General features: G+C 43.1%; 2 protein-coding genes across 8 annotated transcripts in view; both read left to right on the forward strand.

The window, feature by feature from the left end:
* Window positions 1-1,545: 1,545 nt before the first annotated feature.
* Window positions 1,546-15,886, forward strand: YIPF4 (Yip1 domain family member 4). Its single transcript, XM_072333006.1, has 6 exons — window positions 1,546-1,776; window positions 4,737-4,890; window positions 7,016-7,187; window positions 9,370-9,447; window positions 11,038-11,151; window positions 13,376-15,886. Exons 1-6 carry the CDS (start codon window positions 1,677-1,679, stop codon window positions 13,511-13,513), a joined length of 756 nt encoding a protein of 251 aa, XP_072189107.1. The 5' UTR covers window positions 1,546-1,676; the 3' UTR covers window positions 13,514-15,886.
* Window positions 15,887-16,822: 936 nt separating this feature from the next.
* Window positions 16,823-23,381, forward strand: part of BIRC6 (baculoviral IAP repeat containing 6) — a 162,767-nt gene continuing 156,208 nt past the window's right edge. For 6 of the 7 annotated variants that reach the window (XM_072333402.1, XM_072333404.1, XM_072333403.1 and 3 more), the window contains exon 1: window positions 16,824-17,154. In XM_072333402.1, coding sequence (XP_072189503.1) covers window positions 16,899-17,154 — 256 coding nt within the window. In that variant the 5' untranslated portion in view covers window positions 16,824-16,898. Of the gene's footprint in view, window positions 17,155-23,381 lie in introns of all 7 variants that reach the window. The other variant, XM_072333401.1, reaches the window with a different exon arrangement.

Here is a 23,381-nt window from a genome sequence, read left to right on the forward strand (position 1 = left end):
GTTTAAAGAGACAGTTATAATAAATGGCTGAAATTCCCCACTGCCTGACAAAGGTATCTGAGATTTTGTGGAGAAAACCACGTACAGTAAAATGAAGCTAAGCCTCTCTGAACCCTCTTTACAAACTCAAGCGGTAAGATAATGCTAAGAAAGAAAAAAATGAACCCACTTCAGCTTGCTGTTCAATTAAAAAAAGACCCTCAAGGAGCAGCAAATTGCCATAGTGCTATAATGCTTTACACCACCTTATCAGCAAGTTTCTTCTTCTGCAAGTTTCCTTCTGGTACAATTACCTAACATCCTGATTGCTTAAAGAGTAAGTTGTACAATATCTTTCTGTTGCCAAAAATTGATGGAAATAAAAGCGTTCCTTGACATACAACAAGCTCCAGTACATAACCAGTTGAAATCATCAGTCACGGCCGTTCTCATAGGCCTTCAGTCCAAGATCTTCCTACCCACAGGGACGAGCGCCCTCCGGACGACCACCCTCGCTCTCCCCCCAGCCAAGCCGTGCGGCCGCGCTCTGCTCCCGGGCAAAAGCAGTGCTGGGGCGCCCCCTGCTGGCGGCAGGGCGGGTTTGTTCGTCGTCCCTTTCACACGATGGGGCAAAGGGAGCAGCGGGTCTGTGCGGCTTCAAAACCGGCCCGCGGCCATGAGAAGCCACTCGTGAGCAAGGCGTATTTTCGCTTTGTCCCATTCACCCTCAAGTCTTGCTCTCGCGCTGCAGTTTGCTAGGAGACAGGTACCAAGCTCCGCCGAGGTTCTGAGATCCTACAAGGAAGGATTCCGACATAGCAAATGAACGTTTGGCCTTTAGCACAAGCTATTCTTGGACCTTTCGCTCTCGTCGTGGCTTAGTGCTTAACTAAAGAGCTTCCCCAGCGCACTCTTTCCGTACAAATCAGTTTGGCTTTTAGCTTGTTCCAATTTATTTGCGAAGGAACTCGCAGTGATTTCCCGCAATGGAACATACGTGGGAAACAAAGTTCCTTCTCCAAACCAAACTGCCAACGCACGTTTTCTTCCTGTGTTTTTTCAGTCTGTAATATACCCATATTTACAGGTGAGGCTCAGACACGGCATTATGAGAAACTTCCCAGCCACGCAAGCAGTCAAACACTGACACAGACTTCCTAGCGCGGTGGTCGATGCTCCGCAGCCGCTCATTTGGACAGTGCCCTCCTTAGCAAGCTTTAACTTTTGCTTGACCGCTAACGCGACCACCGACGGCTACTCCCCGTTCTAGGCGCCGCGTACCCCGCCCTGCCGCGGGGCGGTCCCTGTTTGGGGCGGTGCTCCATTGCCGCGCACAGCCCTTACGCACACAACTGCGCCGCGCGGCTGACGAGCAACAGGGCGGCGACCGCCGCAGGCCGAACGCGGACCCGGCCCGGTGGGCGTGAAGCTCCGAGCCCCGGCCAATCGGCGGCCGCTCTGAGCCGGAGCCGCACCGCCCGCTCGCTGGGACGGAAGAGGGCGGGCCCTGCGGCAGCCAATCGCCGCGGAGCAGCGGGCGGGGCTATGCGCTCGGTGCCGCCCCGTGAGGCGGCTGCGCCGTGGGCCTTGGGCGCCGCTCAGCGCCGCGGCCGCCACCCGGAGGCCCCAGGCAGTTCCAGGCCTCTCCGCCCGCCCCTCTCTGCCCGCAGCCCCGCAGCCCCGCGGAGGGCGGGGAGATGCAGCCCCCGGGCCCTCAGCAGCAGCAGCCGTCGCCGCCTCCGCTCTTCGCTCCTACCAACGGAGACTTCACTTTCGTCTCCTCGGCCGATGCCGAAGGTGAGTGCGGGGCCGTCGTGGGGGCCGCTCCCGCTGAACGAGGGCCCCGGCCCGGCCCGAGGGCGGCGGGCGGCTCTCGCTCCCGTGGCGGAGGCGCCGGCCTTCTCCCCGGCCCGCCGGCAGGGCGCCGGGCGCTGAGGCGGCGCTGGCGCCGTGTGTGCGTGGCAGGGCCGGCGGGCTGCTCGGTACCTGACGTAACCGCGACGGTTGCTGTCCGCGGCGTCCTATTGCCCCTAACGCTGGCGGTGTCCGTTACGCCGTGCTGCCTGCTGTCGCGCGGTGTAGCCGTGCTCGGGGCTGTGTTTGGCAGGGTAATAAGGGGTTAAGCAGGGACTGCGCGTAGGTGAGGGGGCGAGGTGCGGCCTACTTGCCGTGCAGGCTGGATACCTGTCCTGTAGCTGCTTGCCATGAAGGCTTATGTCCCGGCTCTGCAAAAAGGAACGTGGAAGAGTCAACGTTGTGCTACCTTATTTTGATGGAGAACGACCCTTGGGACTGCAGCCATTTAAATAACCAACTTTCTGCTTCATCTGCTAGTTAACTGGTAGTTGTGGATCAGGTTGGGAACAGTGTACATCCTGGCGCTCATGGCCTAGCCTGGAAATGAAGAATTGAAGTGAAATGCCACTATAGAATGCTTAACTCTGTTCTTCGGTGAGCTTGTCAGTTCTGCTGACAAGGAATGCTAATCAACAGGTACAGTGTGTATTAGTGTCATTTTTTTTCCCTTGGCCTGGAAAGGGAGTCAGGTGCCTCAGGAAGGAGACTCTGGATTCTCCCTGGAAGTATTTGTTGTTAGTGTTGTTGTGTTAGTGCTTTGCTGGGCCTGAGCCATAGTAAGCACCTGCCCTGTAGAATGTGTTGAACAAGGTTTGGCTCTGCGCTCTCTGTGAGTGCAAGCAAGGTGTGATCTCATCCCTGTTTGAGTGTAGCCCTGTGTACTTTGCAGTGTTCTGCCTGTGACAGTGGTGAAAACATCCTGACTCTCTCATTAGCAAACACCAGAAACGTGAATTCCTGTCAGGTTCTTCGGTGCTTGGTTGGCTTGTTATTAGCTATTTCATACAAAGCAGACTAAAGAAGAGGCAATACAAGATTTTTTTTTTTTTCCTTAGTTTCTTCAGCTTTGTCCCACCTGAGATATCATCTTTCAAAATAGACTTAAGGTCATGTTAATAGGTTTCATGATCTATAATGTGGTATTCTATAATCATCTTTTGCTAAAAAGAACATCGGTTAGTAAGACACATGTAGAAGTTTTCTTACCTCAAGGTGGGTAATTATTCTCAACTCCACTGAGAACTGAGAAATCTGATTGGACTGTTAGTTTCTTGTTTTGGCAGGCACAGTTGTGTGCCAAGTGTAGCAAGGACCCCTTCTTGCAAAGCAGTGTTGCGTTACGGGACAAACCAATAACTTTAAAATGATAGAAGGGCCCCATTGATAATAGAAGTCTTGCAAGCCCTTCTCTACCTTGAAGTTCAGGCATGAAAAATCTATCTTTCCTCCTCCTCTGTCAGCAGCTGAAGAAGGCTTTGCTTGCATCTGATGGGAATGATGTGAATGTGCTTATGGGTGCAGGAGCAAAGAGAAGTTCCTTCTTTACGTTACTGTGATCTTTGTGAGGATCCTGTGGGATGATGTTCTTGTAACCAAAGCATTGGTTGTTAGCTATCACAGTTACAAAACGACTGAAAAGCAGTAATGGGGAATCTTAAGTTTAAGCTGGAGTGGCCTGGCAAGCTGCTTTGGGACAAAGAATTCTGTTAAATTAATGGTCATCCAAGTGTAATGGATGATTCAATGATTGAATAAACGCTGGCTGAACGCTGCAGGACATCCTGTCATTGTAAGAATCTAAACTCTCCACAACTACGTTGCTTTTGGTTAGGTGTCTCAGATGTAATCCACAGATGTGACCTGGCTTCTGTGGGAGTGTGCGCTGCAGAAACATCTAAGAAGTACTTGCTGTAGCTGAGTGTTTGAGGAAGTTCATACATGTGTTTGTGTGTGCAAAAGTACGCAATGGTACAGATGCAAAACAAGGTTTTCTTTGGTGAAGCAAGATGATGTTGGATGAGAAGGAAGTTTTTGCTTCTCAAAACATTTGTAACGAGGTTCATGCAGAGAATTGACTTGCTGTCATGTTGTGTTTTTATGCAAAAAAGTGAATTCGCGAGTTCTTAGAATGCATACTCTTTTCATACCCCTCTGTTTTTTTATTACTTGAAGCTACTTAGTGTGTTTTCAGCTACTGTTTTGTTTTTTTCCTTGGTATATAACTGACTACAAAGTGAATGAAATGAATATTGGTGACTTTGGCACAGCTGAAACACGTAACAGTTGCTTATGTTTGTGTTTAGTACTGTGGCAGAGCCAAGATGATAGCATGTTAGAGAGCATTCCTTGCATCTCTCATTGAACAGAAGGAACCTGGGGAGCTCTGGCAGTGTTCTTTCTCCTAACATTTCCCACTGTATTAAAAGCTGGTTGCGAATGAGAAAAGCTACAAATGTTTTAATTCTGTGAAAGCTGGATGTAAGCAGAGAATAGTTTGGATGAAACAGTGCCACTGTGCAGGAACGGACTCTCACAGAGATAGCGTGGTCAGCAAAAAATGATAAATAATCCACAGTTTACAGCATGATGAGACTTTCATTAGTTTAGCTCCCTTTATGCCTCTGAACAATTAATGATAAAGCATGAATTGAAGCATACTCTGTTATCTAGGAGCTAGAAATTGCTAACTGGAGTCCTAAAATGACTTTGTTACTGTTGCATAAAACCAGAGGTACCCTTTCAGATTATGTAAGTGTTGGTGTCTAACTTTGAATATTTTGTGGTGGTGACCTACCCGTGGAGCCTTTGTACATACTAATTTATTTTGCAGTAATTCTGAAACGAAATGTGTTTTTATTGCAAAATGAAAACGTGTTTCTTCCTCTCCCTTTTTCTCCAAGATCCCAGTGGGTCCATAACAACTCCAGATGTTAAGCTGAATCTTGGAGGAGAATTCATCAAAGAATCATCGGCAACTACATTCCTGAGACAGAGGGGGTATGGCTGGCTTCTGGAAGTGGAAGATGATGACCCGGAAGATAACAAGCCACTCCTGTATGTAGTAATCATTTGTGGATATCTCTTTGTTAGCTGCATAGGGAAAACATAGTGCTTGTAAGTCCTCAAACTATCTCCTAACGTGGCTAAAATTCTGTTTGACAAATTGCTTGACCAATTAACCTCTTTTGGTGCAGGAATGAAAATGCTGTTTTTCATTGTGGTGGGTTTTGTTTTGTTTTTTATTATTTTTGTTGTTTCTTTGGCTATTAAAGAGACTTTTGTTATTCACTGCAGGAGAGGAAGGAAAGAGGAATTAAAATCAAAGTTTTATTACATTATAAGTATATAAATGTAATGTTTTTTGTATTCTTATCTGTTGATCTTGTTGTGGTTTAAAAAACTAGATTGTGTTCTGCAGCAGGGTTGCAAGTAAGGTAGCAGAAACTTTATATTCTCTGATGCTACCTTATGAAGTTCTCCTAAGGGAGGTTATTGTTGAAAGACAAAAATGTCTTTGAAACTGCTGATGTCTGCGTCACTTGTTCTGTTCACAGAAACATGATTGTCAGTAGAAAGCTGTATCTGGAGGTTACTACACTGAGTGGGGCTGCCTGGGTCTTAGTCTGTGTTCTCCACCTAAGCAGCAATATTCTTGTTGTCTCAAAGCTTTCCCGTGTTTAAAGATAATGGAGTGAGAAGGCAAGTACCCCGAAGAGTTGAAATAAGAGCGCTGAGAGAAAACAGAAACCTGGAGAGCCTAATAATGACATTGCTACTTGAATAGTGCTTGAAATGTGCTAAAGTAGCACCTGTGTGATTGAGTCTGTTCTGTAAACCTGTAATTTTTAATTAAGAAATAGAATGGCGTATGGAGGCGACAGGATATGAATTCCCTCTTTGTGTAACATTGTATGCTACAAAAAAGAACAAGTTTGTGATTCAAAGACAGCTCTGTGTTCTAAGAAACCTATTCTTAGAAGTGAGGAGAACAAGCCAGGAATAATTTTACAGCAAAGAAGACAAACATCATCTTCCCAACAGAGAAACTCAATCTGACTTCATGTCGCAGCTTTTATGTGCTTCTGATTATTCCGATGCATTCTTATGAAGAATTCTAATTTGAATGCTTCTATGGGTTTAAAGAGTAGCAGACAGCAAAGATAAGTTCACTGATGTGGTGTTGTCACGCAAGCACTTTGTTCAACAATTACATTATTTCTTTCCCCTCATTAGACAGCTGTGCTTTTGGCACTTGTCTCCTCTTATAGCTACTATCTCCTCTTCAGTGAGGTAATTGTCAGCTTTGTGGGAAAGACACTTTATTGACTTGAAACACTATCAGAAGCCATAAGCAATGACAAAGAAGTCCACAGAGGAAATATTTCTGTTATGCAACTGATTGGAATATATTTATGTTAAATAAATTCAGGAGAAATACAGCACTGCTTAGAAATGGGGGAAAAAACGTATGCTTTTGGCCTACTCAAGGTTGTGTGAAAGAACAATTTTTGTTACTTAGGCACAGGTTAGTAACAACAGTTGTGACATGGCCTCAGCAATAGCAGTCCTGAAATGGCCTGAAGAGAGTCACTGAACAGTACTTCATTTTTGAAAGAGAAATTGTGCTGAATTGTCTTTGCATTTATTCCTTGTCTCTTCTTTATTTTCTATTAATCTGATGAGATATATTTTGATTGGTATGAGATTAGTGAATGCAACTAAAATATTTCTTTTAGAATTTGAAACAAAGTTATCCCATAATAGATGTGCTTGTGGCAAACTGCTCAGCACAGGAATACACAGATATCCTACTCATGAGTACGTTTTTGACTTCTGTTTCCAATTTCATGAATGTCTCATGTTCCTGTGTGCCAGAAAATAGATTTGGCGTCTTGCTGTAGACTGTTAAGATGCACTGTGGATGTTTTCTATTCTCAGTCATGTAATTGATTTTTGTAGAATAAAATATATCTGTGCCGTGCTGGTTGTTGAATGTATGATGAAAGTATGGCATTGCTTTTCTGTGGACAAATTGTTCCATTGCTAGTCATGGCTGCAGAAAGCCTTCTGGGGACAGGAGACCTGTTCTACAAACCTTCTCTTAGTCCATGAACTTAATTTTTATGCTCTGTTTCATTCATGTGCTGTACAGTAACGCTCCCTTGCTTTACAATTTCAGGGAAGAACTCGACATTGATCTGAAGGACATTTACTACAAAATTCGGTGTGTGTTGATGCCTATGCCATCTCTTGGGTTTAATAGGCAGGTAGTGAGAGACAATCCAGATTTCTGGGGTCCTCTGGCAGTTGTCCTCTTCTTCTCAATGATTTCGTTATATGGACAATTTAAGGTAGGTACAAACCTTCTACCTGAAAAGAATTCTGAACTAAATTTGGGGACGTTATTGCTAAGCAATTTGCATTCTTATGTAGGCAGAAAGTCTCTTCTTCACATATTAATGTAGGGCATTCTAATTATAGTTTCTTGACTTATGATGTAGAAAGACAGCAATAAGAAATGTATTAAGTAACCTACAGAAAAGTTAATCTTTATTAGAATGTCAGGGTTTTTTATATAATAAAATGAAATAAAGATCTGGTTTCTAAAGGAAATAGATCAATGCTAACACATTTATAAATGTCTTAGTGAATCTTTCCATTTTAGTTGTGACATCTTGTTAATTTTCTTTTTATTGCTAAAAGTGCTACCTAAGAACATTTTTGCGTAGATGTCATGGATTTTAATTTCCCAACAAGTTAAGCTGTTTAATCTCTGGTTCATTACAGTGGTTTTCTGATATGTTTAGTCTTCACTAGCACATTACTCTTTTGTCCTCTATGCTCAATTACAATATCTTTCCTTTGGTTAATAGAATTTGCCTGTAATTCTTTTTGAATGCAAGACTGAGTAGTTATTTGAAGGTACTGTGCAGATTTACTTGGCTTCTCTAAACACAGTTAACCTTGCATTCAAATTGCAATAGAGAAGTGCTATCTTTTACAGTCACAATTTGAATGTGAGCCTAGGTGATGTTTTTCCAGGAGTTAGTTGCATTCCCCCATGGAAATCTTGGATTATTTGTGTAGTTACAGATTGCTTTAATTACAGTATAGAAGAGCAGTAAGGCATAATGTGAAGCAGCAGAGTATGTCTATGCTAGGGTTTTTGTGAAAGGTAAGACGGGCTCTCTGTGGCCTCTAGCTTCCATTTGGTATACCAAATGGGGATGGAGAATTCACTCTGTCACGTTTCTGTGAGACTTGAAGTGAGTAGACTAAAATACTGTCAGATTCAAATCTGGGTGCACCACTTGGCTGTTTTCTAGACAAAGCAGGGACCATCCCTCAACCCCACAATGGAGCAGTTTGCTACTGTTGTTTGTGTGTCTACTGCATATGAAAAGTGGGCCTAATGCTCATTAGGAACGTGGATTTACCATCTAGATCTGAAGAGTGCTTTTTTGTGTGAGAAAGGAAAGCAGGTAGCTAGAAACAGAATGGATGGCAGCAGCTAGGCTAGATGAACTAGGTGGGCTGTAAGCTGGAGGGAGCTGAGCGTTGCTGCTGTAAAGCTTTAATCTGGTTCTCTTCTTTTAGACAGCTGAGGAAAGCAGGAAGTAAAAAGAGGACATATGTTATTTTCACAAATAACAGTGTTGTATTTATCTATTTTTTTTCTTTCAAGATATAGAGTTTGTATCAGTTAAAAAACAAATACCTTCATCTTCCTTCTGATTCTTCTGTAAATCTGGAACTTACATGAAAAAATGGTGTTGAGTACTAATGTTTAAGTACTGCCATGGTACAATTAGAAACACAAAGAGTAGACTGAGATTATTGTTTCCATCTAAACAAGTCTTTCAAAAGGGAGAGTTTTGCTTCTAATCCACGCAGTGGCTGAACCCCAGGAACACCTAAGTTACTTTGAAGCTGGAGAATGATTTTAAGATTTCTGAAACAATAAATGAAGGAGGAAAATAATTAGTTGGTTTCTTTTTTTCCAGGACTCTGGATCTGTTTGTTAAATTGTAATCATTAAGTTTTACCAAGAATAAAAGTCCCACGCCTTCTTCTCAGTATTACTGGCCTGAGAAAAGAATTAACTCATGTCTTTATAGATGAAGGAAGGAGAATCTCAACTCTTTGTACTGGCTGGGCTGACTTAAAGAGAATAAATAAATACATCAAAACCAAATCAAACAAAAACCTGAGCCAATTGTTTTGAATAAGTGAAGGTGTTTAAGTAGCGTGATCTTAGCTTTACTTTAGCCAACCTCTTCCTACTCTGATGCAATAGTTTGGTACTTAGAGAACTCTGTTTAAGCATTCCTTCTTCACTGAACTTACCAATACTGTGATTTTGTAAATGTAACATCTGGATTTTATTTTCAAGCTCTATTGTGATGCTGAATAAAACTATTCTTGCTGCAGTTCAGAACTTAATTTTGTGTAATGAAGCTCAAGTGATTTATGATTTGTCCTTCCTTACAGTGAAAAAGAATAATATAAATTAATTGTTCTTTCCATTTTAAGGTTGTTTCTTGGATTATAACTATCTGGATATTTGGATCCTTGACAATTTTTTTACTGGCCAGGGTTCTTGGAGGAGAAGTAAGTACCTCTAATATATGAAAAGTTGGTGAGAGGGTGGTAATTTCAAAATCTCTTGGCTATGTTTTTCATTAGTGGCTGGGTTTTCTTAGTGCTTGACTTTCAATGTTGTAGCCACCTAAGAATGGGGGAAATTGATAAACTTCAGTGTATAGATTTCAGGTTCTTGGTCACCAAAGCAGAATCTAAAATAAAGAAGTGGGCAGCTACTCTTGCTGTGCAGTGCAGCTGGATGTGGTAAATAATCTGTAAATTCTTACCACAGATCTCAGAGGTTGTTGTGTGCGCCTCTGACCCAGAGCTGAAATCCTTTTTTCAGGTCAGTTTCTTGAAGTGCTTTCCATTTTTCAGACACTGAGCTAAATGGAGCCACTTATTTCACTTTTTTAAAACTGGGCTGGCAGCAGTTGCGTAGTGGCCTTTCATACAGAGCACCTACTGGTGTTTGTTTTCATCCTTGGCCTGATGGAGTTCAAACCCATTAAGGGATGAAAGTCAGTGTATGTACTTCAGCTGCAAAGCCAATTGAAGTTCTGGCCTACATCCCTCCCTCCAGCTGCTTGCATCAGCAGGGTTGGCGTAGCTGTTAAAGCTCTGTGTTTATGAACTGAGTCACTCAGTGATTCAGGTGTAAACAAAGTATCGTGGCTTACAGCAAAGCCCACAAACAGCTACTGTGGAACAGTCACAAGGTCAGAAACTTCTGAAAGTGGATTTGCAGTTTAAAATGCATTTATCATCTTATTGTTATCAGTGATAAGTAATTTTTATGTATTTGCTATGCATTTTCCATTAATGGTCAACTAGTTTTGCAGACTCCCTACATTATTTAAGTTTAGTGTGCTTTGGTGGTGTGGTTTTATTTTATTTTTTACTTCTTAGGTTTTCCCTTTAATCGTAATTGCTAGAGGCTTCTTGTCTGAAAAGTACTTGGAAAGAAAAAGCTTTTATGAATGTGATTGCGTGGTATTTTAGCATACCAGCATAATCCAGATCCCTTTAAGACTGTAGGTTTTGTGGCTTAAAATGTAAAATTATCAGAACGTATAAACTGGTGAGAAAAGGGGCTGGGGGAATCACTACGGCTCTTCAGAGTCGATTGTGGAGAACTTACTGCTACAGGATGTTGCTTAAAAACAGATGCTTCTCTTGCTGCTGTTTTTCCTAAGTTAAATCCAGGATGTCTAACAGAGCCAAGGGACGCTTCCAACTGCAGTAGGGAAAAATCAGACATTTTAATAGCATGAAGCTAAAAGCAGTTATGGAAGTACTTTGAACAATCTGTTTAAGCTACTCATAGTATATCAGGTCCTAGATCTTGATCTAGATCCAATTGCTTCTCTTGGAAGTGTTAAAATTGTCATCTGAAGTTGTTTTTGTTTTGGTTTTTAAAACAAATTATGTTTATTAAATAGATTAACTACAAAATTCTTGAGGATCGAATAGAAAAAACAGTTTGCATGCTAGCAATCTTCCGCTGGCTAAAAATGGTCAACACATTTTTCTGGTTACTCATACTGTTATAAGAGGATGAAACTGAGAAACATTGTTTTGTACTAATGATTCTTTTTATGCACTTGAAAATTCCAGGTTGCTTATGGCCAAGTTCTTGGTGTGATAGGATATTCCTTGCTTCCCCTCATTGTCATAGCACCTGTGCTTTTGGTGGTTGGATCATTTGAAGTGGTTTCTACCTTAATAAAAGTAAGTTCAGTAACGTCTACTGAGAATTGTTTGCTGTTATTCTAAGTTGCTTTCCTAACATTTGAAGTCATCAATCCATTCAGGACAACATGTGATAAAATACTCAGAAATATAACCTGAACTCTGCAGTTCTTTTGGTTATGAATGCTAAGCAAATCATGTTTAAATGTTTCTTTTGAGTATTTGGAAATATACAGTCTCCAAGGAAACAGAAAACCAGCTTAGCCTCTATTTTGCAGCATTATAATAGTTGCATTAAAAATTAAACAGGACTATCATTTTTAAAGAAGGATGCATAATTAAAGATCAGAATAAAGTATCTGAAAATAAGCTATTCTATTCCTTCCCCCAGCGTCAAGTTTTAGTTATTGCTTTACAGATGTAGGGTGTGGGGCACAATGCGAAATGACGTGCTTGATGCTACCTGCTGCTGGACACCTTTTATGAAGTTAGCATCATTCCATGATGCATCATACAAGCCCATAATGTTCTTGAACACTTAGTACAACCCTTACAGTTAGCTTTTGAAATCATTGCTAAACTTCTGGCGCTGACTGAGCAGACTTTTTGAGATCTTATTTGGATGATTTGATTAATTTCTGTCCTGTCGGCTTGCTGATTTACGGTATAATTGAACTACAACTGACTGTATGATAAACCAGAATAATAGCTCTGCTTGTGATTTGATAACTTGCAATTACTATTAGGCGATACATTCAGAAAGCAAATTATTAACTTAGCAGTTAACTAATATGTAACTTAAAAAAAATACAGGTAGTTAATGAAACTGCTGTTACCTGATTGCTATGAACAGCCTTACATTAACTTCAGGGCAAGGCTGTACAAGTGTCTTACCTCTGGATGATTAGTGTGAAAATGCAGAACAAGCTCCACATGGACAGAACTGCCCACACTGTGACAAGTACTGCTGCCTATGGCTTAGGAGCTCAGGGGAAATATTCCTTAGTCTTAAAGCTGGGGAACCTAAGTAGGGAAGCAGCATTAGTCAGTTGTCTTCCAGCCACAGACAGCAAAGTAAACTACTTAAGTAAATCACCTTGATTGTTTGTTTCTTTGTTTTTACTGCAGCTTTCTTAATGTATCAGGGAATTGATCACATTACTGATATATATATATATATATGTACATATATATACATACACATATGTATATGTATGTATACATATATAAAATTATTACTTACTTTCTTGTTCACCTCCACAGTCCCAGTTCAGGCAGCTCAAGCACAAGTATGCAGTCGGGGTTGGTTTGCTTTTAGCAGTGGCAGTTGAACCAGTCACACAATCCATTGACCATGTTGAGCTTCTCTGACAGCACTGTGGGGAAAAATCCTTTACTGGGATTCTGTTATGTCTGCCCTTCCCTGAACAGACCAGACCTCTGGCCTTGCTGTTTGCAGGAAATAGTGCTTTTCCTTTTTCGTTAATATTCAAGTTGTTACTTGAGGATAAAAGATGTCCCATTACTTGTTGCTGTAAGCTTATTAGCTTGAGACTTGTGTCAAATTCACTGACCTGGAGGCAGTGAATAAAAGTTTTAAAAAGTAGGTGGACTAACATGTAACATAGTGTATATTTACACATTGTGATACTTTCTACCAGTCTTTTGAAATGGTTAGTTATTAACCGAGGAAGCAATTGAGCCTTTGATACAGGTTCTATTTTGGGAAGCTTCTCACTGCACCTGGAAGGAGTAGGAACATGAAGTTTCAGTTACTTTAAGTTGGGGGCCCATAAATAAAGTACAGTTCTGAGTCAGACAAATACTGAAATAAAAAAGGGCGTTTTAACCCTCTGGTACATGCCATAGGAGGAAGAGTCAAGCATAGCAACGTTCTTCTCCAGAGGAAAAAAAAATCAGTGTCTTTTGTGTTGAAGAGGCTTATAGCTCGTATTATCCGTGTATTCTATGTTAGAGGAAACGTACTGTGCGTTGGCTGCTTGCCTCGGTAGACATGTTGTCTTAGTCTAAAGTAACATACCCTTTTTAAACACTTTTCAAGTGATTATTCATAGCACATTATTTCTTGTGTGGGGCCAGAAGTTTTGTTTGTGAGGTTTGATGGATTATTTTCTTTCTTCCCCACAAAGCTGTACATTTCTAATTATGTTGAAAGTAGCTGCTGTTGCTTTTTGTTTGTTTGGTTTGAATTTTGGGCAATTTTCTTATAGCGTCAGCTAAGACCGTTTGTTTTCTGTTTCAGTTGTTTGGAGTCTTTTGGGCTGCGTACAGCGCTGCATCTTTACTAGTCGGAGAAGAATTCAAGACCAAGAAACCCCTTCTAATTTATCCCATCTTTTTATTATACATTTATTTCCTGTCCTTGTACACTGGGGTGTGATCTAGTGAAAGATGTGGCCAAAACCCATGTTTTCTTCACTTGCAGACTGATAACGAGTAAGATTAAGGAGGCTGGAAATAACACGAGTGACTGTTTTGTATCCAGTTGTCAAGATGTTTTAAGATTGAAGAGCATATTTGTGTATATTATTTAATGAAGTAATTGTAGCTATATAGATTTGTATCAAAGTTCTAGGTTTGTTTAAGACTCTTCAGATTTTAATGAACAAAATAAAAGACCTTGTGTTTTATAAAAAAAAAAAGAAGTGTAGCAAAACCACAGCTCTATACCTGTGCCAAAAGCACTAGGACCAGATTACTATATTAGAGGAGAAAAATAAGTTAACTGTAACGATCTCAAAGTGCAATTTTTTCTTTTGAGCTTAAACAGCTGGCTTTTTTTGGCACAGCAAAGTCTGTAGATAATATATATATTTATTAAGCAGTCCTTATTGTTCACAGAATAGCCTGTCTAATGAAGACATGAAGATACCACTTATAATTTAGTGCCTCAATTACTTTGATTTGGCTCTTGAGCTTTTATAAATTCCAATTTGTTTCCAAAATATGTATATACTGTGTATTTTGTATCTATGACTTGCGTGTAGCATCACTACTCCTTGCTTAAGGATGTATATTGGGTTTTTAAAATTGAAAACCACAAGAGTTTGAGGTCTTCATTTACCATCTCTGACCAAAGGAGCAAGACACGTGTAACATAAATCATTACATTGCTTCTTTAGAGACTCAGATTAATTTACTCAAGTTTTGAATTCACAAAGAAACAGGTGAACGCCTTCCTCAACTGTAGTGCTGGCTTAGTGTCAGAGGGAGAAAAAAAGGTGACCGATCCGATTTGTGTGCTCTTGAAACAACGTTTTATGATGACCAAATAAAAAGAATGCTTCCCTAACTGTATTTTATAACATCTTGCTCTATTTGTTTTTAATGGTAAGAACATTTAACCTGCGGGTATTTTTGTCCCAAGGTTGATCTCTTTCGAAAAGTAATAATGTTTATGAGGCCAGATTCTAACCCCCCCAACCCCCACTAGAAGAGGTAGAACTGCAGCCTCAGTAACAGTCTTGCTAATTTTGACTATCCAAGGATTATGTAATAATGTGATGACGTTAAATATTTCCTGTGTACTGTGTTGACTGCTTATGTAATAGTCCTAGCGGTAACGTTTCTTCACTAGGAAACTCCTCTGAAATTCACTTTGCATGGTACTTAGTCGTTTGCAACCTTCAGTATTTAGTGTTACCAAATAGATCCCAAGTATCTCTTATTTTGTTTAATCTTTGGTTGGGAGAAGCATTTCCCTCGCCGTTTTCCCCCAACCCAATGTGGGAAATAAAAATCACCCATGAAGGGTAATAGCAAGGGCTGGCTTTGATCCCTAATGGATGTATTTCCTTATCAGAAGTTTCTCAGCTTTTTCCGTGGCGTAACTTGCCATTTTTGCAACTTATTTTTTACCACTCATTGCTGATGCAAAATACAGACGTAAATTCCAGTTCTACTGTGACCCTTCAGTTTACTTGGACTGCTTTTCTGGCTGATGCTTACATTGGTTTGAAAGAAAACTATTGAAAGTTGATGCTGGACATAAACTGTAACGTAATATTCTAGCTTGTGATACGTTAAAGGACAAAACCTGGTGGAGTGACTGACTTTACACCTAATTTTTGACCTCTGTGGAAGTTGGGATGGAATTGCTGTAGAGTCGTAATAAACCAATTATGCTGGCAGCTTAGTTCTTACCTGGAAGCGTTTTGAGAATACTCATTCCCCACCTAAAATAATTAAGAGAAATAATAATTAAAGTGATGCACACTGCCTTTATAATCTTGAGTAATGATCTGGTCTTGCTTCTTTCGTGGCTGTGTTTCTTCTTAAGAGTATGAGACTCCAGACAAACACTGAGAGTTCACATTTAATGCCACTGCAGACATGAGGGGTAGGGATGGATGTAGTTTACTGGGCTGACGGAGAGCTTTAGGCTCACCTCCTCTTTGCGTAGCTGTTGTGTTGGTGTTCATGATAGTCATTGCAGACACACAGGTCTATGAATACTGAGGATGCAACAACGTTCTATTTTGTCTTTAAATATCTTCATTTCCTCTGTCTTAGCATGAAAACTGATAGCTGCAGCTCAGATGTTCCTTTTGGCAGATGGGCACATGCAATATGCGGTGTCAGTGTGCACAACAGCACGTATTTTGTACGCAGTTGCAGATTTGCACCTTTTACTCAGCACCTTTAGGGTCTCACCTTTATGCATATGCTGTGCAACAATATGTACAGACAGCTCAAACGGTTCTCATAGTTTGTAATAACTTTGCATTCAATAAACTTATTTTTAGAGAAGGGATGCGTAAGTACAAGGTGTATTTTATAAAAGTTTTTCATTAAACTCGTTTACGTAATATATATTTATTGAGGCACATCTCTATTCCTATCCCTGTCATCCATCCCAAGCCTTCTGACAATAAATCGTTATATAAATATATATACAGCTTTTATGTATCGTGCGTGGATGCCTGACACCTGCCAGCAACGTGGGCCTCCTCAAGATGGAACACAGTAGGTCAATAGGGAGACATGCGCCTGCCACGTGCTCTTTGCTGCATGGAAGCTGAGCGGTTCTCACCTGCACCCCCCTCTCACCTGCTGCCCATCGCACAGATTCTCGATCAGGAAGAGTTACACCTTGGAAATCACGCTCGGAAATTACACGGAAGCCCTTGGTCTGGTTTGGAGACACGGGCGCTTTCTCGCTATTGACGTCTGCAAATTTGAATGCTTTCATAAAGTCGCTCCAGCGCTGGCTCCGACGGACCGCCGCCAGGGGCAGCACAGAACCCGCGATGTCTGAAGCCTGCCTACGGGCGGCCGCTCCGCTGTAACCCGCGAAGCTAACGAGCAGCGGAGCAGCCGGGCACGAGCAGCCGGGCACGAGCAGCCGGGCACGAGCAGCCGGGCACGAGCAGCCGGGCACGAGCAGCCGGGCACGAGCAGCCGGCACGGGGCGCGGCCGCCGGCCTCCGGCTGTGGGCGGAGCTGCTGCCGCCGCCGTCAAGCAGCGCGGCCCCGCGCGCGACGGAGGCTCGCGCCCTTCGGAGTCCGAGCGCGCGCGGCCCAGCTCCGCCCCTGGCTTCCCGCCCGCCCGCCATTCTCTGTGACGGGCGGTCGCTCGTTCCCTCCTCCCGCTCTCAGGCCCGCGCTCGGTTCCGCATCCGGCGCGATTGCGTCACTTCCCGCTCACGCTGGCGCTCTCCCTTTCCCCATCTTCCCGGACCCGGATGGTGACTGGCGGCGGCGGCCGGGCCTGTCACTGAGCGGCCCCGGGGCCTCTTGTCCTGAGGGCGGCGGCGGCCGGCAACATGGCGGCGGCGGCCTCCTGCTCCGCGGCGGCGGCGGCGGCGCCCGCCGGGCCCGGACCGGGGCCGGCGTCGGCCGGGCCCGGCTCCTGCGAGTGGCTGCTGCTGCGGGACGGCTGCCTGCGCTGCGACGCCGACGGGCTGTGCAGCCTGTGCTACCACCCGGCGCTCAACGCCATCCTGGCCGTGACCGCGCGCGGCGCCATCAAAGTCATCGACGGCACGTCGGGGGCCACGCTGCAGGCCTCGGCCCTCAACGGTGAGCGCGGCCCCGCGGCGAGGAGAGGCGGCGGCCGCTCTGCTGTGCGCCATCGCGACGGGAGGGGCGGCCTTCGGGCAGGGGTTGGCCCCGGGGCAGCGCCGAGGGGGTGTTCCCGGCTCCGCGGCACCTCTCCGCGTTTGCCATCCGGAGCCGTTCTTGCTCTGCCTCGGCGGACGCGCTCGTGTGAGCAGCGCCGGCTCGTCTGCGTTCCGTAACGCGTACCGGCGTGGTCGCTGCGGGCTGAAGCGAGGATGGGAGAAAGGGCCGCGTAGGGCGGCGTTTTGCTGCTTCGGTTTTTCAGGTGCCGGCAGCATAAATTTGAGCCTTTAAGCGCGTTGTGCTGGATGGGCGTAGTTCTTGTTCCTATCGATGTGTAAGTACCGAGCCTTCACCCGGGTTCGTTAAGAAGGTTTTCTCAGGGGTGTGATTTGTCTTGCAGCTAAGAATTATTTAAGATTAAAGTCGTTCTGAAAGTTTTTTGGTAGTGCGTTTTGAAGATATATTTGCATTGTTCTCCAGGCTGCGGAGTGTCTTGGCTGTCTTTGGTGCTAGTAGTGATATCCTTGCTGTGATGGTTGGGCTGGATTATCTTAGGGGCCTTTTCCAACTTAAACGGTTCAATGACCCCGTGGTAGAGAGGTAGTTACACACTGACTTGGTGAAGGCTCTGACTCGATAACTGCGAAGCTGTTCTCTGTTGCCCACTGATGTTTTACTCTACTTACAAACCAGACCTGTAGGAGAAGTTCCATGTGCAACTCATTCCCCCCCCAGTTTATGCCTTTGTTCTTAGGCTGTGCTGCTCGTCAGAATACTGCAAGGTGGCTTTTTGTACATAGTGTGAGCAGACCTTGGAATAGAAATTTGTGCTCTTGTTGTGTGTTTTGCACTTTGTTTCTCCTTACAGTTGTAGACTTGTAGAGTGTTGTGAAGTGGATCTGGCTTTGCAGAGTAGTGTGAGTGAAGGGTTGATGGTTGTCACTTGCATGTGGCCTAGCAATGTCAGCAGCTGTACGGACGTGACACGGTCTGAGTAATATATGTACTTTTACCTTGAAAGCCAGCAGCTACATTATAACGCCAAGCTAAAGAGAACAAAAGAGAAGAACGTGATTTCCTGTCATGATTCAAAGTTAGGTGCGTTAAAAACTGATAAGTGGTTGGAGCAAAAATAATCTCTGTGGGATGCAGAAGCTGTCAGCTGCTTTTGCTGAACCTTGCTCACATTGAGACTCTTGTGTGGTGTTCCCCTCTTTGTTCAGAATTCAGATCACTGCTTCTACAATCCCCTTTCTTCCACCTTACTTGTTCCTCAAGTGCTTCTACATTAATAACTTCCATTTCTTCTAACTGTTATCGCAGTTCGAGGATTGCGTCCAAGTTGTTGGGGAAGTAGGGATAAATGGAACCAATTTGTGATTGGTTGCCTGTGTGTTTAATGTCCGTGAGCAGAAGAAGTGAACTCTAAATCATTGAAGTCTGAGGTTTGGATTTGGTTGGTTGGTGGGTTTTTGTTGTGTTTTTTTTTCATATTTTTTTCTATGATCAAATTCTCGCAAGGGATTTGATTTAGTATTCAAAACGCTAATGGCAATTTTCCCCTACATAGTAACTATTTAAAAATATCTCACTGCTCTGCCTCTGTTACGTACGTTCAGCCATGTGTGCTTCCGGTAGTGTCAGTCTTCTCTGCGACAGGCGGAATGACTGCAAAAGATGGATTCTACTCCTCCTCACGCCAAACAACAGAGCTGCTTGCAATGTGACCAGATATCGTCTGCTCCCAGGTGTCTCGTGGTTCCGTTTAAATTTATAACCTTCACTAATTGGGAGAAAATGTATGTGAACGTCCTTATAGATTGAGACTGACATGGCTGTCAGGAACTGGGTTCGTCTCAGCAGTTGGTGGCTGTTGAGGCTGCTGTTGACTGTGCTGATTGTTGTTCTCAGCCGTTCTTTGGGAAGAAGAGAAAAAGAGAATGTGTCTGTTCTCTGATGACCGTGTACTCTGTGCGGGACAAACTCTTTGAGTGTCAGATGTTGGTAGCTGGACACTCAGACCTGCAGGCCGGCTTTCCCCGTGTGCTCCCCTGACATAAATGACAAGTCAAAGGATATTGTTGCTGCAGGGACTTCTGGTGCCACACCTAAAAATAGAATCTCTAGGAATTAAAACTGCTTCTCTTGAGAGGCCGATGTCCTCCTTGGTGACTGGGCTGCAGGCCTTTTGCCCTGCCAGGAGCTTTGCATTGGACAGAAATGCTTTAGATCGTTCTCCATGGGGGATAAAAACCAAACAAATAAAACCATAGCAGCTTTTCTCTCTAGAAAACAGAGGAAGGAAAAGGGTCCCCAAACAAGGGAAAGAAATAAAAATACAATAAAATGAATGATCACCAAACCCTGCTGTTGCTTGCATCTGAGTTTCACTGTGACAAGATATTAAACGTTGAGCTCCTTCTTATTGAAAAGATTGAATCTGTGGAATACTAAAACCAGTAGAGCAGTGGAGCCTGCTTTCATTAGCATGTATGTGCGGATTGCTGTCATCGGTGTGTTAAAAGAGCAAGATAAAAGATTCACAGCCAGAAGGCAGGTCAGTTATAGATCAGGTCTTTGTGCTTCTGGAGATTTGGACATGGTCTCTGGCCTTTGTGCTTAAGTTTCTGATGTCAACATAATTGGTTTGATTTATCTGGGGATGGTTCTTCTGAGCCCAAGCTGCAGGAATTCCTCGAGGAATACTCATGCTTTTCACTTCCATCCCGTGTTTCTTTGAGATGCAACACTGAGTCTTCCAAGATCCGCCTCCTGAACGTGTGCAGTCATTTTCTGCTGTTTATGTCTGTTCCCTGGGTGAGCATTGTAGGTGTATTCAGGGCAGCCAGGGGATCGGTTGCAACAAGGTAGGGTATGATAGTGAAAAAGAGCGTCAGCTGTAAGGGGAAAATGAAGTGAGCATTTAGTGTGAATCTTTGCCTTACCTGGTCAGGATTGTCCTTTCTGTTCTCTCAAGTGAACATGGTCACTTCAGAGAGACCTGCAGGCAAATGCAAGCACGGTTCTTGTGATTGCTGGTGATTGTGCATTTTTGTGCTTGTTAGTAGTGGTCAGTTAGGAGTAGTAGGAGTCTGTCACACAAGTGAGTACATTGAGTACGTTATTCCTGCTTAGGCATTTCAGTACTTGGGTGCTTCCAGTTTCAAGTTGAACACTGGTATCCAAAGAACATAAATGATTCAAATACCAGGTTCCAGATACAGTGCTAAGGAAAAACCTTTTCCTCTGTCTTAATAAAAACAAAAAAACTGAAAAACTGAAAAGCCTTCCCCCTGGCAAAACAGAATTGTACAATATCAGGTGACTTTCTTAGTGTTCATATGATATTTGATTTGTCAGCTCCGTTTATTTACAAATGAAATGAGAAAACTGTGTGAATAGAGAGAGTGCTGCAGTTCCCAGGGAGGCTTGACCAGGAACACAGGAGGGAACCCGAATGTACTGTGTGAGGGCCAGTGACTGTCTTGTATGCTTCTGTAGTTCTTTTTTTTCCTAAAGGAAATTGTCATAGCAATGGCTTCAGGGTCTCGTTTGCTAAAGTATACAGTGTTTGCTTGCTAGAGTCTTCAGGATGACTGTAGAGGCCCTGACAGTAATCAAAGTACAAACCTCTGAATCCTAGTGCTTAATATAGAAAGGGATCTGTTCATTGTATGCATACACCAGTTCCTGCAAGGGAAACAGAGATTCTGAATTATCACCAGAAGCCCTCGTGTTCCTCCAGCAGAAGAGTTTAGAAAGAAAGAGATCCCAGCCCAGGAGGGTCACCTGTGGTAGCAGGTTGTCCTCAGATACCTTTTCAGTTTTATGTTTTGCATTTCTGTGTGGTGCAAGAAGAAGAGATTCTCTTGTGCAGCTTGGAAGTCGTGGAGTGAGCTTGCACTTTGTGTAAGCTTGGAAAACACGGTTGGGATACTCTGCCATCCATTCCTAGGCTTGAAATGCATGAAGGGCAGCAGAAGCAGTTCCATCTGTTTACAGCTCACTGCAGTAACACTGCTCAAGTCATTTCCATTCAGACCTTTGTATGGTTTCTTTAATTACAAGACAAAAAAGAAAACCATGTGATTACATTACAGTATTGCTGGGTATTTGACAGTATCTTGCTTTTGAATATACCTGGATCTGGATGACCACGCCAGTCTAGGAAAAGTGCTTCTCAATGAGATCATTCAATTGATTTATTGATCTTAAGGTCATTCACGAGAAGTCTCAAGTGCTAACAAACCCCAACAAAACAGGAGAATTGTCAGATTTGGGTTGTATTTAATCCCAGTGAAGACTGTAGGACTACTGTGAGCTCCATTTGTCAGTTGGCTGAATCAGCTTGTGTCCCATATCCCCTTCTGATACGTGTCTTGCCAACTTATCAAGGTGCTGGTAAATGATACTTCCAGGCTTTGTGGAAACACATCTGCTTTATATTCTGCAGAAGCTAAAATAAAAGATCAATTCTTTTTCATTGCTGTGTTTTTTGCAGTGATCCAGGAGTGACAACAAACAGTGATGGACATGTATGTTCTGTTGCCAGGCAAAACATAAAAATGTTTTTTATTGACAGATCATTCGTATCTTGACTGATGGCTTCATGGCTGTCATCACAACAGTGGTGCTGCATGAGTGAAGAATTCAGAATACTTTAATGTATTTTATGGGAAGTTTCCTTTTCTTGTGCAAATGGAATTTGAAAAAGGTCCTCTGCAGGCAGGAAGATGCATCTTGAAATGCTCCTAACTGACCTGAAAGGGTAGTACTGTGCTCTGCAGCAGGGGATTTGAGCTTTGCCTTCCTGCTGTATTCCATCTGCAGGTAGCGGAGGTACTTCTGATGGATATGATAAGCTACATTTCAACTGCAGTACTGACTGTCATCCGTCTTTGGTCAAGACAGTTTTCAACATGGTTACATGACAAACCCTTCAGCTCAGCTCCTGGTCTTGTTGTATGCTGTATTACACAGAATGTAGGAGATAATATGTTCTGGTTGAGCTAACTCCTTCCTTCCATCAAATTCTGGACTTGAACTAAGCAGATAAATCTGCTTGACTCTTCAGTAATGGTAGTGTGAAGAATGCTTTTGCTTTGGATTGCCCAGTTTGTGAGTTTATCTTTTTCCTCTTCTGAACATCATGATGCTCAGTGATTCATGTCTGGATATGCTCTCTTGTGCTACAGTTGGTCCTTTCGAGCAGCCTGCTGTATTTTAGCTGGCTCAGTAGAACCCCTTTCAAAGTCCTTAGCAGTACAGTTTATAACAATGCTTGCTATTGCATTGGAATCCATCAATTGAGCTTAAGTGAAATGCAGCCTCTCTGGTTTCTTTAGACAGAGTATAAGAAAAAATGACCTAGACTGAAGTTTCACTGTAGTCGTTTCTCTTGAGGTTTTAATAGTGATTGTATTTGTTGGGTTTTTATGTGTGTGGTGTATCTGGTCTTTCAGGTTTTCTTCTCGAATACTTTCAAACAAAATTGTCCATCCTTGCTGCTATAAAGATTCTCTTAATTTTCTCTGAACAGTAGAACATCCTTAAAAAATGCTTCTTCAGGACATCTTGGAAGTAGAGATAAGGTTTATAACCAGGCAGACTCCAGGACAACTTCTGAGTGTCTCAAAGTGTGCTAGGTCCTGTTAGGAGATAGCAGTTGCTTGCTGTCTCTTCCCTGTGGCTCTGGAGCTGCTCGCTAGTTTTTTGTTCTTAAATAAAAAATGTCCAACTGGCTCACTTTGCTTTCCTGCTGCTTCTTAATTGATGCCACAGTATCGCCTTCTGCCGTTAGAAAGCTGTCCTTTAAATAGTTAATGCTGTCTTAATTGCAGTGACTGCTTGCAGTCAGCAGAGGAGCGCTTATTGCTAAGTGGACAGTTGTAGAAAGAACAGCTATTGCTCAGTTCTTTGGGGCGTGTGTGTGGATACCAATATTTGTAGCTTCTTTTGGTTTCTGTGGAGTCGGTTACTGGTTTTCATGCTGCCTGTTTCCTTTGCTACCTTGTCTTTCAGAAGGCTGTCAAGATTTGCTAAAGACCCAGCGCATGGTGCCAGTCAAAAAATAGACATGAAGTCTGGTACATGCTAAATGTATTTGAAGATTAGTCCGTGTATTAGGGCAAAGGGCACTGTGCTGGTAAGGATGGGAAGGGGAAAAAACAAGAAACTGCTTTTTG

Source organism: Excalfactoria chinensis, chromosome 3 (assembly GCF_039878825.1).
Source record: "Excalfactoria chinensis isolate bCotChi1 chromosome 3, bCotChi1.hap2, whole genome shotgun sequence".
In the NCBI taxonomy this organism is placed as follows: domain Eukaryota; kingdom Metazoa; phylum Chordata; class Aves; order Galliformes; family Phasianidae; genus Excalfactoria; species Excalfactoria chinensis.